The 17,854-nt window shown below is 46.0% G+C and overlaps 1 protein-coding gene across 2 annotated transcripts in view; it reads left to right on the forward strand.

The window, feature by feature from the left end:
* Positions 1-17,854, forward strand: part of Thbs4 (thrombospondin 4) — a 46,160-nt gene that overhangs the window by 18,526 nt on the left and 9,780 nt on the right. For both annotated transcript variants that reach the window (XM_057789523.1, XM_057789524.1), the window contains 11 exons: positions 1,353-1,461; positions 2,043-2,125; positions 2,664-2,715; positions 2,939-3,141; positions 4,456-4,593; positions 7,267-7,335; positions 10,224-10,376; positions 14,836-14,940; positions 15,182-15,289; positions 15,536-15,695; positions 17,441-17,559. In XM_057789523.1, the coding sequence (XP_057645506.1) occupies positions 1,353-1,461; positions 2,043-2,125; positions 2,664-2,715; positions 2,939-3,141; positions 4,456-4,593; positions 7,267-7,335; positions 10,224-10,376; positions 14,836-14,940; positions 15,182-15,289; positions 15,536-15,695; positions 17,441-17,559 (1,299 nt within the window). The remainder of the gene's footprint in view (positions 1-1,352; positions 1,462-2,042; positions 2,126-2,663; positions 2,716-2,938; positions 3,142-4,455; positions 4,594-7,266; positions 7,336-10,223; positions 10,377-14,835; positions 14,941-15,181; positions 15,290-15,535; positions 15,696-17,440; positions 17,560-17,854) is intronic.

Raw genomic sequence — 17,854 nt, forward strand, 5'->3', positions numbered from 1 at the left:
GGAACACCAGCACCGGTCACCAGATTCCTCTGCTTGGCCACCATGTCGTGGTCTCCTGGGCCTCCACACTTATTTTATACTTCCATTTGGTTATTTTGTTGTATGTGCTGTCTGCGCCCAGCAGAGGCAGGGGGAGAAGCACAGGCTTCCGTCAGTTGTATGACTGTGGTGACATTTTAGGTGGTGAGGTGAGAACTCTAAGCTGCTCCTAGAACTCTGTCCATCGTGTTGGAAAGCATTAAACAGAAATTCCAAAAAGGTTGAAATCTACTGGGATTTTTGGGTTTTGTTCTGATTTTTAAAAATTTTAGAAAATATCTAAATTTATATAGAGAAGACAGTTAATGACTAGACATATATGATTGACTTCATTTCCGAGGCCCCCAAATCACCCAAGAGTGAATGACAGTCACATTTCCGCCGCTGATCACTTAAAAAATTGATGTCTACAATCAGATCAGTTGCTAAAAGTCAGGACCCAGTCACCCCAGGTCGACACAAACTATACTCAAAATTTTCTCCAAAGTTCTGCCTTCTTAGACCATCCCAGGGACCTTAGAGCCTGGTCTTCATGGTCAGACTGTCCACTTCGTCAACAAATTGACTTGTTGTAGACATTGAGGATACCATCAAAATCGGAACTACCTGAAGTCCTGCCTCTCTAGACCACACAGCCTGACATTCAATTCAGTACGTGATACTGGGTTGAATCTTGACAAATTTTAAAACCACAATTCCTCTACAAAAGCTTAATTTTCAAGACAACAATGATCACGTCACGTTAGCAGCCGACATGAACATGTCAGAGTCGCATAGAATCCCTGAGTATAAGATGAAAGAGTCAGGAGACCGACATTGTGGCCAACAAGGAGAGCCTGACAGAAGGAACGTGGCAGCTCCGTGGCAGTTCCTGGTGATCTCAGAATATAGCCTTACTCACTCCCGTAGCCAAGAAAGTCAGTGCTTGCTGTGACAACCTGGAGCCCAGACACCCGAAGAACAGCCCTGCTTCAAACTGAATCATTATTTTATTGTAATCTAAACTCTATAAGCAAATTCCAGGCAGTCCCTCAGAGTCTCCTGCCACAGGCTGGCATGTTTACTGTGATGGAAAACATCCTTTCAGATGTCAGTGTTTTCCTAGGCAACTGGCTACTTTCACACTTGCTTCAGTCCCAAAGGTGGGGCACACAAGGCTTTCGGGCAAATGTGAGCCTACAGAAATGATGTAAATGCCTGTGTCAAGTACACAGGGCTACTCTGTTAGCAACATGTGGTTCTGCAGGCACATTGGTTTTAGAACAGCGGCAGTGATCTGTGGTATGCATGCAATTGTTTTTGTTTCCTCCTAGGACTTCTTGGAAGAGCTGAAGCTGGTGGTGCGTGGCTCGCTCTTCCAGGTGGCCAGCCTACAAGACTGTTTCCTGCAGCAGAGTGAGCCTCTGGCTGCCACAAGCACAGGTGTGGGCTCCCGGGCAGTGTACACACCCCCAGCAACACAGACACATGTCCAGGCCCCTAAAGGGGCTGGGTCCCTTCACCCAGATGGGTGCTGGTAGCATGACAGCCCCAGAGAATTCATCTGTACAAATCAGGCTCTTGGGAAAAGCCCAGGCCAAGGACTTTTCGCTACTCTTTCATTTTCCTAACTCACAAATTTAAACCAACCAGCAGCATCAGTTGCATTATTTTGTTAGAAAAATTAGATGAATTGTCAGAAATTGAATTCAAATATAAATTGAATTCAGATATCCTACGTGTTTAATAATCTTGTCACAGTGATTTTGAATCACTTAGAAATGAGTGTCACCAATGTGACATGGAGGTGCATGCCTGTATTCCCAGTACTCAGGAGGCTGTGGCAGGAGGGTTGCCAGTTTGATACCAGCCTGGGCTATACAGTAAGACCCTGCCTTAGAAAAGCCATAGACTAAGGATGTGACTTAGTGATACAGTATTGCAGAGCATATACTTGATCCCTAGCGGTGAGGAACTCAAGTGGCAACTGCCTGAATGTTCCTCACCTTCGGTTGTTCCTACAGGAGACTTCAATCGACAATTCTTGGGTCAAATGACACAACTAAACCAACTTCTTGGAGAGGTGAAGGATCTTCTGAGGCAGCAGGTAAGAAAACAGAGGCCATCACTAGTCAAGCCTGAATATCATGATAGCAACTTTCTGTGTTGGTGGGAGGAGGGGCAGGCCCGCACAGGCAGGGAGGGACTTTGCCCCGAGCCACACCTCACATACCTCCACACAGCCCACCAGCCCAAGGGCTCGGTCAGAAGAAAACGGCAGCATGCTTGCAGAGAGCCTCCATGGCCAAGGAAGTGGGGGAGCCATCGCAGGTTCCATAAGTACTGTGGGAACCTTTCTTTTTTTGTTGTTTTTGTTTTTTGTTTTTGTTTTTTTGTTTTTTGTTTTTTTCGAGACAGGGTTTCTCTGTGGTTTTGGAGCCTGTCCTGGAACTAGCTCTTGTAGACCAGGCTGGTCTCGAACTCACAGAGATCCGCCTGCCTCTGCCTCCCGAGTGCTGGAATTAAAGGCATGCGCCACCACCGCCGGGCCCTGTGGGAACCTTTGTTGGACAGTCGTACAAGGATGCTTTTATTTTGGTTTATATCAAGTATTTCTTTGCAATATTTTCCTTCTGTTTCTAAAGGTCAAGGAAACATCATTTTTGAGAAACACAATCGCTGAATGCCAGGCTTGTGGTAAGTGCTTCTGTGGTGACCAGGGCGTTCCGAGTGGGGCGGTGCAGACTAACTAAGGATCTGAAGTGCGGCCACATGACTGTAGCTTCTGGTCGTTCTGCGCAAGAATCGATGGGAGCGAGAGGGGGAGCGAGGAGTCCGTGAGGAAGCCAAATTTTATTTTGTACCCTATACATTTGCATGAATTAATAATCCTATGGATTGAACTGGTCTTGTTTTCCAGGCCCTCTGAGCTTTCAGTCCCCAACCCCAAACACACTGGTGCCCATCGCTCCTCCGGCACCCCCAACTCGCCCACCACGCCGGTGTGACTCCAACCCTTGCTTCCGAGGCGTCCGATGTACAGACACCAGGGATGGCTTCCAGTGTGGCCCCTGCCCGGATGGTTACACAGGGAACGGGATCACCTGCTCTGATGTTGATGAGGTAAAGGCTCAGCTGGACAGAGAGGGGCTCCCCGGGGCGTCTCCCCGTGGATTAGGGGCCACCTGGGTTGTCCTCCAGCTGCAAAGAACTGCTTCCTTAGGGATACTTGGAGTCCCCAAGACACCATGGGTGGCAGCAGGAAGGCACAACACACAATTGTGGCCATGTTTGTTACCTTTCTCCATGTTTCCAGCTTTTTTACTTGGCCACCTTGTTACACTGCTAAAGTTTCTACTTCCCACTCCAACAGCTGTGTTGATTGTTTCTCTGACGCAATCAATATTAAAAATCTATATTAGAAATTTGTTCACATCGATCAGTATAAGGGTCCTTGTCCCAGAACTTGTGGTAGCTTTCTTTGAGCTTCTTAGAGTAAAAGAGCAGAGGGAATCTCACACCAAGCAGCTCCGTTAAGGAGCATGCAGGCGGTAGAGGCAGAGCTTCAGGGGAAACCAGCAGAACCGTCACCCAGCCCCGAGTCTGGTCCTGTAACGGTGTTCATAGCTGGTAGCAAAACTGCCCCAAATGTGCCTTTGCCTGCACCCGCAAGAAGGCTGAAGAGAGAAGCTGAGGGGCGGCCCCTTTCAGATGGGTCCTTCAGGCTAACATCAGTTTGGCTGACCACCTCCCCAAGTAATACAAAGTTAGGCTGGTCTCCAGGGGACCCAAGTTGGAGAACTGATAACCGCACATGGTCTGCAGAACTGTATCTGGTTTTTATCGGTGAGCTGGGATTTTCCTCCTTCTTGAAAGTGCAGGAAATGCTCATGTTTTTTACATTAGTTAAAGTTTGCTTTTTTTAAAAAAAAAAAAATAGATATCAGAACCCATCTCGTAGGTTGTGTCTTTTAGGTGGCCTCGGAACAGTCCTGGACTGGAGAAGGCAGAGAGGCAGCCTTTCCCTGAAGGATGCTATTCAGTTGTGGAAACTCCCTGCCCTGTCTCAGTTTCCCAAGGTCTTTTCATGAAAGGGTCCCATATGCTAAATAGGAATCATTTGAAAGTCCCCTACTGACTGATGCAGGGAATTGTTGAAATGTTGGGGGCAGGGGGGTGGGGAGGGAGGTTTATCACCCCTGGAGGGAGACTGGTTAAAGACTATTTTGATGTTGACTGTAACAAATCTGTAACATAGTGAACAGGGCAACCCAAACTGGGTGAATGAGGGATTCAACACAGAATTATGAAATTGAAAATTTTTAATTTCCTTTTGTCATTATTTTTTTGCCCCCAGAATATAAAGGAGTAAATTAGCATGTGCAAGTAGATGATGGAAAGTTCCAGAACTAAAGACTGAACACTTTCTTTCCCCAGTGCAAATACCATCCCTGCTATCCAGGTGTGCGCTGTGTGAACTTGGCTCCAGGCTACAGATGCGATGCCTGCCCAGTAGGCTTCACGGGGCCCATGGTGCAGGGCGTCGGGGTCAACTTTGCTAAGACAAACAAGCAGGTTTGTGAGCAGAACTTTTCATTTCAGACAACTCCCCAGCTTCCCGGCATAACCCTTTACTACCTTGAGCAGCCAGTGCCTGGTGGCATATCATGGTATGCGGCGAGCCAAGAGGGAAGATTTTTGACTCATTTCTGGGAGCGTATGCCCTAAAGTCTGGAAGGATGAAGCTGTTAAGGTTGGGATAACAGAGTATGGCTAGGAAAGCAGAAAATGTGGAATAACAGATGTGCGGTGTGATTTCAAACTTCCTCTGTTGATCGCCTTTGGACATCTTGTCCTGCGGAATAAATTGAGAACCAGAGAGGCAAATCAAAGCTTGGGGAAATGAGATCACTTTACAGGGCTGCTGTTGCTATAAGATGAGACGGTTTGACGAGCGGAGATAATCCCCAAGGACGCCTACCCTTTTCCTTATGTAAGCTGTAAATTGCCAGAAAGCACCTCAGTATGGCATGACAGTCCCCATTTATCTCCAAATGTTCTACTCTGTCTGGTCATTATTTAACCGACTGGCTGAGAAGTACTTTTTGATGTTTTCAGCCCTTAAAGATGGTTGGTCTATAAATATATTTTACTACCTTAGGGAAGTGATTAGCTTTGAGGAAGGGCATGGGGGTCATTATTTCCTTGCTGCTTATCAGAGGATTCTGGAGGGGATCCTTTTCCAGGCTAGAAAAAGAAAGCAACGGACAGAGGAATGACAAGCAGCCCGCAGATAATGAGCCAAGTTTTGCTTCTCTTCTAAGAACAAAATCTCTCAGACTAAGCCAAGGAAAATAGATAAAATGTCATATAAAATGCTTGATATAAGCTGGTAAGGAACACTTCCCAGTAGATGTCTGACTACGAATATATATATATATGGATTTCTAACCCTAACTGTGTGTGTGTATGAAGGAGTCACTTTGCTAGAATTTTATAATAAATTTTAATTGCTTGCCAAGGGCAGTGAAATCAAGGAAGGCAGTGTTTCTAGGGCTGTGAGGGACGTCAGTGTCAGCACACCAGCTCATGTGCATCATGAACTTAAGAGACCTCATCTGTATGTATTTATCCTATGTAAAGCTAAGGTGCATAGAGAACATCCCTCTCCACGACACAGAGATGGACAAACATCAGTAGCTCAAAGGAGCAAGAACATTTGACTTCAGCTTTGGGACACGCTTGACAGAGGTAAAAATTGCCTACCATGCAGGACAGCACCAAGTTTACAGCATTTACAGTTAGGAACTCCAAGTCTGTGTTGCCCGTAAAACAGTTATTAGCATAAAACTAAAGCAGTAACATCGCAGAGCTGTGGCCAATAAGACACACCAGAGTGTGTAGACACTCAATGTCAAGGCCAGTGGGATTTTGCCCAAAGGCAAAATCGGGGCTCCTACAAAGATGTGATGAAGGAACACAATGCTCATAAAGCACATAGAAAGGATCCATGCTACAGTGAAAAGAGGGTACTGTTAGGGAAAACAGACCAGTGTGAACAGTATCCAGATGAAGCTATTATCAGTGTGTGTGTGTACGTGGCTTCAAGGCTGACCACTCTGCAATGAACAGTCAGTAATGGGACTCATACCTGGGAGACGCTCATTCCTCTCCCAGCAGTCAATGGTGGCCCTTGCTTCTTTGTCTAGGGGTAGGATCCCATGGAATTTCCTCCCTGCCATGTTAATATAGCCATCGCTATTGCTATTGTTCTGGTCTTGTTTATGCAGCCATCTCTAGGAGAAACTGTTTCCACAGAAGATTTCATAATATCCTGGCTCTTACCATATTTCCATCCCCTCTTTTCAGATGTTTTTTGAGCCATAAATATAGGAGTTATTTATTTATATTTATGCATATACATACATGTATGTGCTTGTAACAAATATAATCAAAGAAAAAGGAGCTATCAACTTGAGAATAGGTGCCATGGGAATGTCTAAGGGAGGGTACCCTAAAGGGGCTAGAGGAAGGAAAGGCAAGGGAAGTGATGTAATTCTACTTACATTAAAAATATTTCAAAATAAATAAGCAAAAAGCTCAATAAAAATACATTTTTAGGAAAGGGAAAAAGGGTATTACCAATTAAAAGTATAACCACTGAATTTAATAGCTCAATGGATGGCACGTGTATGAAATGTCACAATGAAACTCATTATGCATACTTAGTATATGGTTAAAAACAGTTTTTAAAAACTCACTCAAAGGGTGAAACAGATTAGATCCCACTAACTTGCAGTTCACAAGCTGAGAGTCTGAAAACACCTCTCAGAATTGAGCGAAAGTACATAGAACAAGCGAGAGGCCATGGGCCTAAAGGAGCCATTACAGTAACACCCATGGTTGATCTGATGGCAGACCCAAAGACAGACTGGAAATAGAACTTTCCAGAACTGAAGGGAGATGGGCATCCTCAGAAGTACGCTGGATATTGCGCAAGAAGGAAAGGAAATATGACGTAAGACCCTGGAGTGGATAAGTTATGTCGTCTTCTCTGAACCGCTTTAAACTGTGTGAGGACAATTAGCATCTGCAGTTAGATTAAGTGGGCAAATACCTAGAGAGCAACATCAATCCTCACTTGACATCCTACCCGTGAGTCTCCACCCAGAAGTGGCAAGACAGGAAAACCCTGCACCTCTCTTGTTTAAGCAGTGGCCTGAGCTATCTTTGAACTTTTGTACCTAGGTGTGCACTGATGTCGACGAGTGTCGAAACGGAGCATGTGTTCTGAACTCTGTCTGCATCAACACTTTGGTAAGCATTTCTCATAGCAGGTTCAGAAGCGGGCGGGTGGGTGTGGAGATCGTAGCTCCAAACACGCAAGCCATATGCACGTGTAACATTTCGTGGCAGAACGAGAGCAAGTCTGTGCTGAAAGCCTGTTTACTGAAGGAGTTATTTTAGAATTCATTTTTATATTAAAAAGCCAAGTTCTTCATCCTTTGTCAAATTTTACTGTTCGTTGACAATTAGTTCCTGTTCTTATCATGGTCAAAACCCAGCTAAGGAAGGAAAGCTCCTTTGGGCTCCTGTCCACCATGGCAGGAAAGGGGTGGCAATGACAAAGACTCTTCTGTGCCATGTGGCAGCTGGTCACCATGTGCCCACAGGCAGGAAGTAAAGATGGAAAAATGCAGGCCTTCAGGTAGCTCTGTCCTCTGCCACCTTCCTGGATGGAACCCCTGAGGCTCAGACTTGGGCTCCCTTCCTTGGTTAAACCCTCCTGGAAAACCTCATATTATACACCAAGAGCTGGGTGTGCTCGGGGATGCGAAAGCCAGTGAAACTGATGGAGAAGCTCGGCATCGTTCACCTGAAGAGCCTGTTAGGTTCTGTTAATGGTTCCGGATTTTACTGGTAGCTATGGGATCATCAAACAGTAGTAGTTTTTTATTTCTTTTAAAGAAAAATTTTCAAAAAGCCATTTGCATTTCATTTAAATGCTTAGCACTTAGGGAAGTCTGTAATTTAAATACTCTGACACAGGCTTTATTCCGGAAGTTCCTATTAACCGTATGAACATTAAAGATGGAGCAGAGTAGAATAACAACAAAAGAATAACCTGATTCTTCTCGGTTACCAAATCGTTTACAAAGAGACGTCTTTCTAACGCACCATAATTCTCTGGGAAAGCTGGCTAACTCCCATCTCATTCCCTTGCAAGCAGAAGTCCTCTATAAACACCATCACTTCCTTTAGATCTCAAGAGAGCCCCATGAGTGGGCAGTAGTATGTGGTGCCCAGTTTACGGATTAAGGCTGCCGCACAGGGATGTTGAGCCATTTTGCTGAGGCCACACATCTCCTTAGGTTCCAGTCCTGCTGCCGAGCCTGAGGCATTTGCCAGTATGCTATGACCGCTTGGGAACATAGTGGTACTTATACTTTTTAGACTTTTTCCAGGACAAAGCTTGGTATAAAGAAGCCACCCAGAGAGAGGAAAAGTGGACAATGGATAGAATTCCAGAGAACCCCAAGATGAGGGGGTAGGCAAGAGAAAAAGAGCAGAAACCATGAAAAGGAAGGAGTTGACAGTATGCCCAACAAACTGACAGATTATTCCAAAAATCACTGGAAAAGGACATCGGCCTTGACAGTCAAGAAAGAGGTCCACAGTCACTAAAATCAGCCAACTGTCGATTAGCCAGTCAGTTGAGCTTTGTGGGTGAATACACTCTGAGGTGCCATCATGTAGTTGTGCGGACCATACTTAACAAGAGATGTATTTATGTGTAAAATAAATATTCAAAATAAAGGGGGAAGGTCACACCTATAATACCAGCACTGAGGGGCCTGAGGCAGCAGGTTTGCCCTAAGTTCAAGACCTAAAAAAAAAAAAAAAAAAAAAAAAAGAAAGGTCATTACAATGAGGTGATAGCCATGCTGTGTAAATTAACTGTGGTAATTATTTCACAATGTAGATATCATCGCACTGAAAAATTTAAGTACGTACAATTTCTGAGCCGGCGAGATGGCTTGGCAGGCAAAGGTGCTTGCTGCCAAGCCTAACATCCTGTGTTCGATTCCTGGGACCTACCTGGTGAAAGGAGAAAATTGACTCCCATAGGCTGCCCTTTGATTTCCACACACACTTCATGGCTTCTACATCCTCCCTCCAAAGAAACCCGATATATATATATATATATATATATATATATATATATATATATATATATTTACTAGTTGAATCTCAATAAAACTGAAAATATTTAGTAAGAAAAACACTTTGAGGGGCTGAAAAATGGCTCAGGGCTTAGGAGCACTTGCTGCTCCTGCAGAGGACCAGGATTTGGTTCCCAGTATCCACACGGAGGCTAACAATCTGTAACTCCAGTTCCAGAGAACCTGACACCCTCTTCTAGTCTCCGGAGGCACCAGGCATGCGTGTGGTGCACATACAAATATGTAGGCAAAATATTCATACACATGAAATAGATCAATGGATATTAAAAACAACTCTGAAAATTATGTGTATTGATCTATTTTAATAATTAAGTCAGGCAGTGGTGGCGCACGCCCTAATCCCAGCACTTGGGAAGCAGAGGCAGGCAGATCTTTGTGAGTTCGAGGCCAGCCTGCTCTACAGAGTGAGTTCCAGGACAGCCAGAGCTATACAGCGAAACCCTGTCTCAAAAAATGAATAATAATAATAATAATAACAATAAAAAGTCCTCTTTAGCCTGTGAAGTGCTCTGTGGAGCCAACAGCTTCTTTGCTTCTTCCCAGGTAACCTACCTCATCAGAACTTCTCAGGGCAAGCCATCACCGTGTGTATAGAAGCCAAAGGAACTGTTATTTTTTAACCTAACCTTTTAAGCAGGCCAAACCCCTATCCCCAGAGTGAACTCTGTCATTTTGCCTCCCAGCACCTCACGGCAACCTTCAGCCTCTCCCCTTTACTTCTACGGTGGTGCTGGAAAGTCACCATCCTGCCTTCTCCACCTCCAGTCCTGGTTCTCGATTGACTGTGTGTCCAGTTGCAGCTTCCCACCTGGTGGCAGGTTTCCCAGCATGCACGGGAGGTTATGAGACACACATGTGAGCAGAGAACTATGGGTCGTTATGCTCGATCCTCATGCTGCCGAGTGGAGACAAATGATCTTCGCCCAACTCTGGCTTAGCATCTATCTTTGTCCCTTGTAGGGATCTTACCGCTGTGGGCCTTGCAAACCAGGGTACACTGGCGACCAGACAAGGGGCTGCAAGGCTGAAAGAAACTGCAGGAACCCAGAGCTGAACCCATGCAGCGTGAATGCGCAGTGCATTGAAGAGAGGCAGGGGGATGTGACGTGTGTGGTAAGCTCTTGATGCTCTTGGCCACCTTTCCTCTTTCCTTTGAAACACTACTCTCCCCGGTATCTACTTGCTTCAGGGTCAAAGTGCGCCAAAATGTAAAAGCTGTAGTCCAGACCAGCAGAATGTATTATAATTGGCTCAGTTAGGTTTCTGAGCGACAGTCTGAGGCCCCTCTGACCTTGATCTCTGCCCTTTCTCTACCTCTTGGCCAAGGAGCAACCAGCCATGTGGGCAAATGTTTGGTGGGACCCCTACCAGAATACCAGTTCCCTATGGCCTTCTGTGGGAATTTTGCCTAAAATGCCAACGGCTGAGAGGTGGGAGAGCCCCCCTTCCCTCCTGCTCTGCCCCCTGTTTATGCTTTATGGCATCCCAATTGTCATTCATAACTGTCCTACCTTTAGGCGTCCTGTGTTACTCTGGGGCTGGGTGGGAGTGTATAGGTGGATGAGAAAAATAATGGAAATTAAGAACTGTCACCCACGGGTGGTTGGCATCTTCTCTGTGGCCCTCTCAACCCTGCTCTAGGCACAGCTCAGTGCATGGTCAGTCTTTCTATCTGCTTTTAGCTGGACCCTCTATAAAGAGACCTTTCCCCACAACCCATTCCCAGAGCTAGAACTGGAGTCCTCAGGGACCCTACACACTAGCATCTCAGCTGCCTTGGGTTGCTCTTTCTCTGTCAGGGGTCTCCAGGCACACAGTAAGGAAGCTTTGTCCATGGTGAGCTCCTCTGAGTAGTGTAAAAATCTCCCTCAGGGACAGGGGCAGGTATCATGGCACATGGGCGTGAGGGCGCGCGCACACACACGTAATGCCAGCACTTGGGAGGTAGAGGCAGACCGGTCTCTGTGAGTTCAAGGCCAGCCTGTTCTACACAAACTCTGGGTCATAGAGTTCATGCCAGCCAGAACTGCACAGTGAGACCCTATTTAGATAGATGGATGGATAGATAGATAGATAGATAGATAGATAGATAGATAGATAGATAGATAGATACATACATACATACATACATACATACATGCATACATACATAGACAGACAGATAGATAGATATAGATGGGTGGATGGATAGATGGATAGATAGATAAATAGACAGACAGACAGGTAGGTGGATGGACAGACGGACAGACGGACGGACAGACAGACAGACAGACAGACAGACAGACAGATAGATAGATAGATAGATAGGAAAGATAGGAAAATTCCCCATCACATTCCTCAAATTTACACTTCTTTATCTTTCTGGCTGGAAACTTTCTCAGCCATCTTATCACTTTTCAAATCAGAAAATAAGATTGAAAAGTTAAAAAAAAAAGTATAATAAAGTCAGCCTTCATAGCAGTACTAGTATTCTAGGGTGAGATCCTTAGAATGCTCTGTCAGAGAAAGAGAAAGGACCAAGCCTTCCCCTAATCCTGATGGTTGGCTGTGCTATTACATACATATACTTCTTTTAAAAGTCACTCAAAAGCAAGTATATATCTGTGCCTAAATTCTCATTTTCTGTGAGCAAATTGACGGCTCCTCCGGGATGGTGGGTGATGGGGCTCTTAATATGTTTTTGAATTTGTAATAAGGCACAATGACAGATGGTAAAGGATTAATAAATTCCGTGTGACTACTAAAATAATTTAATCTGCCAGAAAATGGCTCATTAAAAATGTATTTGTTCCTAGAGGAAATTTTTTCCCCATTAAAATGAGTGGAGGACCGGACCCACAGCTGAACTTTCCAGGCCCTGTGAAGGTGCTGTGGAAGAGTCCTTGAGTGGGACGGGGCTCTGGGGAGGGGCCTCAGGCACGGGGGTGGGGCTGACTCGGGCTACACAGGGAGAGCAGAGGAGGGGGACATGTATGGGGCGCCAGGTATGTCACAGGCGGGAGAACACCTTATTGCTATTGAGAAGCCAGGAAATTTCCCAGAGATCTGTTCCACACTGCTGGTCCTGACTCTTCAACTTTCTCCCATCTCTTCTCTCCTGTCCGTTCTGGTCCACGCATTGGTGGCTCTCAGGCTTTCTGTGTGCAGTCTGCTCTCTTTCTTCTGCTCTCCCTGTCCTTCCTCACCCCACCCCTGCTACCACCCCTACTCCTTCCTCCCTCCTCCCTCATCCTTTACCCCCCTCCATCCCTTACCCCCTTGCACTGGCCCCACCTCACACCTGACAGCTCTTAGGAAGGGTTCCCTCTATCTCAATGAGTCAAACATTCTGTCTCGGGGCACCTTGGATACTCAAGGGAGAACTCAAAAGTGTACATTAACCAAATGCAAGGGCTTAAAGTCGAAAGGCTTGAGGTTAATGCTCCAAGTTCTGAGAGCTTGGTCAAGGCACTGACCCAGGTTGAGCTCATGTGACTCTTGCATAAAAAGGGACAATGATGACCTTGTAGTGTTTTCTTAAGGACTGGAGAAAATGGCTGGGAAAATCCACTTTAGAAAAACTGTTGGCAGATAGGCAAAGAAATGACTCAGCAGGCAAAGGTACCCTTCACCGACCACACACACACAGACACACACACACACACAGACACACACACACGCGCACTGGCATATACACACACATACAAACACACACAAACATACACTAATGCACATGCACACCTACATACATGCACAGGCACACATACATACGCGCATACACGCAAACGCACAACTGCACACCCCACACACAAACACACACATGCACACAAACACATACACAAACACACACGTGCACACGCAACTTTTAATCTCCTGTCCTTCCAGGCAACACTGTAAATGTAATTTTAAAAACTGAAACAAAATCGTTGCTTGCCACCTCATCTGTTAGAGTGAGGCTTACTGCCGGCTTTCTGGGCAGCAGGATGCTCAAGGGGACATCCCGGAGGGGAAGGTACACAGAACCAGCACTGGCCACACCGTGGGAACCACCTCTGTTCAAAGAAAGGGATGTGAACAGAGATAGAGCACCTTAAACTTTCCCTCTTGGGTGGAAACTGACCCAGAAGAACAGATTCAGATACAAGTCTGTGGCTCAAAAGTGGTGGACGCTGGAGCCCCCCAGCCCCCTCGGTCTTGATTTTAGAAAAGAGGAGACGAGTTGGGCGGTCATGTGGAGAACACTAGGAGCACAACCCCAAATTAGAAATACCTTTGGCACTGGAGAGACGGCTCAGCAGTTAAGAGCACTTGTTGCTCTTTGGAAGACGTGTTAAATTTTCAACACTGTGTGTGTGTGTGTGTGTGTGTGTGTGTGTGTGTGTGTTACAACTCCCTGTAACTACAGTTCTAGGGGATCTAATGTCCTCGTCTGCTCTTCTGGCTTCTAAGGGCACCTGCACATACATGGAACACATATATACTCTCAGGTGCACACTATACACATTAAATTGATAAATCAATGTTTGGAGCCAGAATTCCATGAACTAGAGTACACACGTAGAAGGACAAACGCACTGAAGTGACCTGAGTCAACACGGTCAGCCACAGCAAAGCTGTTGGAAACCTGACGCCCTCAGTGGAAAACCAATAGAGTCAGTCGAGGCCCGTCCAGTACAACCTTGTCTCTAGCAGAGCTGTGGCCACTCAAAAGAACAACATGGATGTCCATGGGGAGTACAGGGAGAATGCCAAAATAAAATGTCATCTTGTTTGTTTAAGCTGCAGGCGAGTATAGACACCTGAATGTGTGCAGCCACCTGAACGAGAAGACAAAAGGGCTGTGTACCTGCGTGTCTGCGCAGATTACCTCTGAGTGTGTGCACGAGAGTGGGTTGCCTTTGCTTGTCTGAACCACAGGAGCAGGCGTCAGAGGGAACGTTCTCTGTCCATCTCCCTTTGAGCCTTTGGAGTTTCGAGTCATTAAGTCTATTCCCATACAACTATAAACTGTTTTCTGTTTTTCTTGTTTTGTTTGTTAGTTTGTAGGGGTGGTTCACATAAACACAAATAAGGCAGGTGTCTTCCTTTATTTCTTGCCACCATATCTTTTTATTATCTACTGAATAATTATCTGCTGAATCTGGAGCTCACTGATGACACAGGATTATCTGACCAGCATACCCTAGGGAGGGTCCAGTTACTACCTCTACAGTACTGGAATTATGGGCATGAGCTACTGCTAGCCTTTTCTGTGGGCACTGGGGACCCAAAATGTTGCTTGTGCAACAAGCATCTTACTACAACTAAGGCACTTTTCCAGCCCCTGTTTAGTTTGTGGGAGTCAGAACCTCATATAGCTCAGGCTGACTCTTAACTCACTCTTTAGCTGAGGATGACATTGAACAGATTCTAATCCTCCTGCCTCCATCTCCTAGCCCTGAGGTTACAGGCATGGTCCAGCATTCTTAACACAACTGAATTGTTAAATCCCACCCACCCAGGATGTGAGGCTCCTGGATCTTCCACCTGGGGACCCTCACCCGCCTCCTTGGGGGCTGTTTTCCCAGGCCTCTAATGGACTCTCCCTTTGCAGTGCGGTGTTGGCTGGGCTGGTGACGGCTATATCTGTGGGAAGGATATAGACATCGACAGTTACCCGGATGAAGAACTGCCGTGCTCTGCCAGGAACTGCAAGAAGGTAAGAAGAAGAAGAAGGGCAAAATACCCTGAGGACTTCCAAAGCTGTCTTGTATGACTTTGGGAAGGTTCTGTGGGTTCTACCTAAAAATTTTGTGGTAGCTGCACCTCAAATGAGGTCAACAAAGCATCCACTAACCAAGCCAGGGAGCCACACTCAGTCTTGAGGTCAGAAATCCTTTTTTTTTTTTTTACATGAGACAGATGTGTGGAATGTGACTCTGAGCTCTTTTCCCCATCAGGATAACTGCAAGTATGTGCCAAACTCGGGGCAGGAAGACGCAGATGGAGACGGCATTGGAGATGCATGTGATGAGGATGCTGATGGAGATGGGATCCTGAATGAGCAGGTACCAGCTCTGTGGGGCGAGCATGCACATCGCAGCTCACCAGGGATTGTGGAAGTCAGCCTGTGAAGCCAGTCACTGAGATTAGTCATCTCACACCTTAGTCTTCATGCCTGTGTTTGCACAGCACTGCAGCTGGTCCTGAAGAGCCATGGGTGTTTAAAATATAACACAGACAGCCCTGGGCAGCCCCAACAGTGAGGCAGGAATAAGTCTGTGTAAGTGCCTAAACACCTTCTTGTCGTTTAGGACAACTGTGTCCTGACTCACAATATAGACCAAAGGAACAGTGATAAAGATATCTTTGGGGATGCCTGTGACAACTGCCGAACTGTCCTGAATAATGACCAGAGGGACACGGACGGGGATGGAAAAGGAGACGCCTGTGATGACGACATGGATGGAGATGGTAGGTTTGTTTACTCGGTCTCTTATTTGGAGTTCCTTTGTCCTTTTGACCTCCCCAAGAGTGGGACTAGACATACTGACTCAGGATCCCCTCTAGTGGTCCCTCTGACCTATGTCTGCTGGTCCAGTAACCCTAGATGTTTCTGATACTTTATACTATTGGCAGGAACTCGAGAGAATACTTTCTACTAGTGTCTTGTCGGGGCTGTGTGCATAGGGCATCTGACTTCCTGGCTCCTCCCCCACTTCCCCACTCCCCAACTCCTCAACATAGGAGAGGCCTGGGAATGGAGAAATGAGTAGGGTCTGTTGTGGAATATTACTTTAACTATGTAAATATGTGTTACATTTGCTTATGCTGCATTTGTTTAACTATGTATAGATGGGTTGTGTCTGTTTCACCTTGCCTGCCTAAGGCACCAGATTGGCCTAATAAAAAGCTGAATATATATATATATATATATATATATATATATATATATATATATATATAGCCAATAGCTAGGTAGTAGCAGGATAGGTGGCGCTGGTGGGTAGGGAGAATAAATAAGAGGAGGAATCTAGGCTCCAAAGGTAAGAGAGAACAAGGGAGAAAGACAGGGAGATGTCCAGGGCCAGTCAGGCAGGCAGCTTCCAGACAGACAGACATGGAGGAAGCAGGAAAGTAGGGCATACAGAAGGAAAGGTAAAAAGCCCTGAGGTAAAATGTACATAAAGGAAAACAGGTTAATGTAAGCTAAAGGAGCTTTGGAGATAAGCCTAAAGTAAGGTCGAGCATTCATAACTAATAATAACTCTCCATGTCATGATTTGGGTGGTGGGGGTGGACCAAGAAAGCAGGCTGCAAGGGTCAGATACTGTACCCTGGCCAGGAAGATGTGGCCAGCCCCCTGCCTGCTCTGGGATGTCACGGTGGCTGCACTGTCCAGTTCTGGGACTCAGCCCTGGGGAGTTTCTGTGAGGTCCATGCCATGGACAGCTCAGAAGCCTCATGGAGCCTGAGGGAGGACATTTTATTCCGTATGGTGTCCACACCATATGATAACTCTTGTTCAATGCCAGCCTAGGATCTGAATTTCTGAAAACATAGTACACCACTGGAGGAAACTCATTTTTATGATTTTTTGTTTTAAATACTACCCTCTCAAACGCACACATTCTCTCCTCCAGAATACATATACGTTCCTCCCCTAAAGCATAGGTCTCCCTTGGGTTAGCTAGAGTGACCACCTCTCTGCAGTGGCATGCTGATAAACCCGTTCCATAAAATACCCTAACCTGTGGTATTTGTCCACTTCTACAATATTGCTCTTGTCAGTGTGGTTGGTTTCAGATGTCATTGAGCATGAAATTGAGAAACAGGGATTCAATAGGCCCAGGCCCAGCTCCTGTACACCACTGCCCAAAGGCCTTTTGTCTCCATTCAAATTTAGACACTCACAAGGTCCTCCTTCGCTGGGTCAGCCCACCTAGGCATCATGGCCTCCTTCTCTGGATGCTGCCTCAACCCTTAACATCTTAGAGAAATTAGAGTTTGTTGGATAGCTGCCTTAGAGAGCTGTTCATGCTGGAGCCTCACAGTAGCCTTCCTTTGCAGTTACCTCCAGATACCGCTAAAGATGGCAAAGTAACAACGGCCCAGCAGGAATAAGGGGCCCAGCCTGGCTTCTCATCAGCTAGGAGTCTCTATGTTCCACCCTTTTCTATAGCTGTTTCTTGACCCATGGTAGAATTCTGTTCTTGCAGGAATAAAAAACATTTTGGACAACTGCCCCAGAGTTCCCAACCATGACCAACGGGATCGGGATGGTGATGGTGTCGGAGACGCTTGTGACAGTTGTCCTGATGTCAGTAACCCTAACCAGGTTAGTAAGATGGGGTTCACGCTGTGGACTGAACCCCCTCATGTAAAGATTTGCTAATGATCAACATCTGGAAAAGCCCAGCCAAGCTGTTGGCCAATTCTTTGCTGTTGTATCAAGGCTCAAATGGAGAAATGACATACATTAACCCTGAGAATGAGGGGACCGAAATGATCCACACAAGACGCTGATTGACAAGGACACTGATTAAGCCAATGAAAAGCCTTTTTTACTGATGGCCAGACCCAGAGTGGGCTTGTGCCTCTGAAAAGTCTCTTGGTGCCAAAGCTCAGGGATG

Source organism: Chionomys nivalis, chromosome 15 (assembly GCF_950005125.1).
Source record: "Chionomys nivalis chromosome 15, mChiNiv1.1, whole genome shotgun sequence".
Lineage (NCBI taxonomy): Eukaryota > Metazoa > Chordata > Mammalia > Rodentia > Cricetidae > Chionomys > Chionomys nivalis.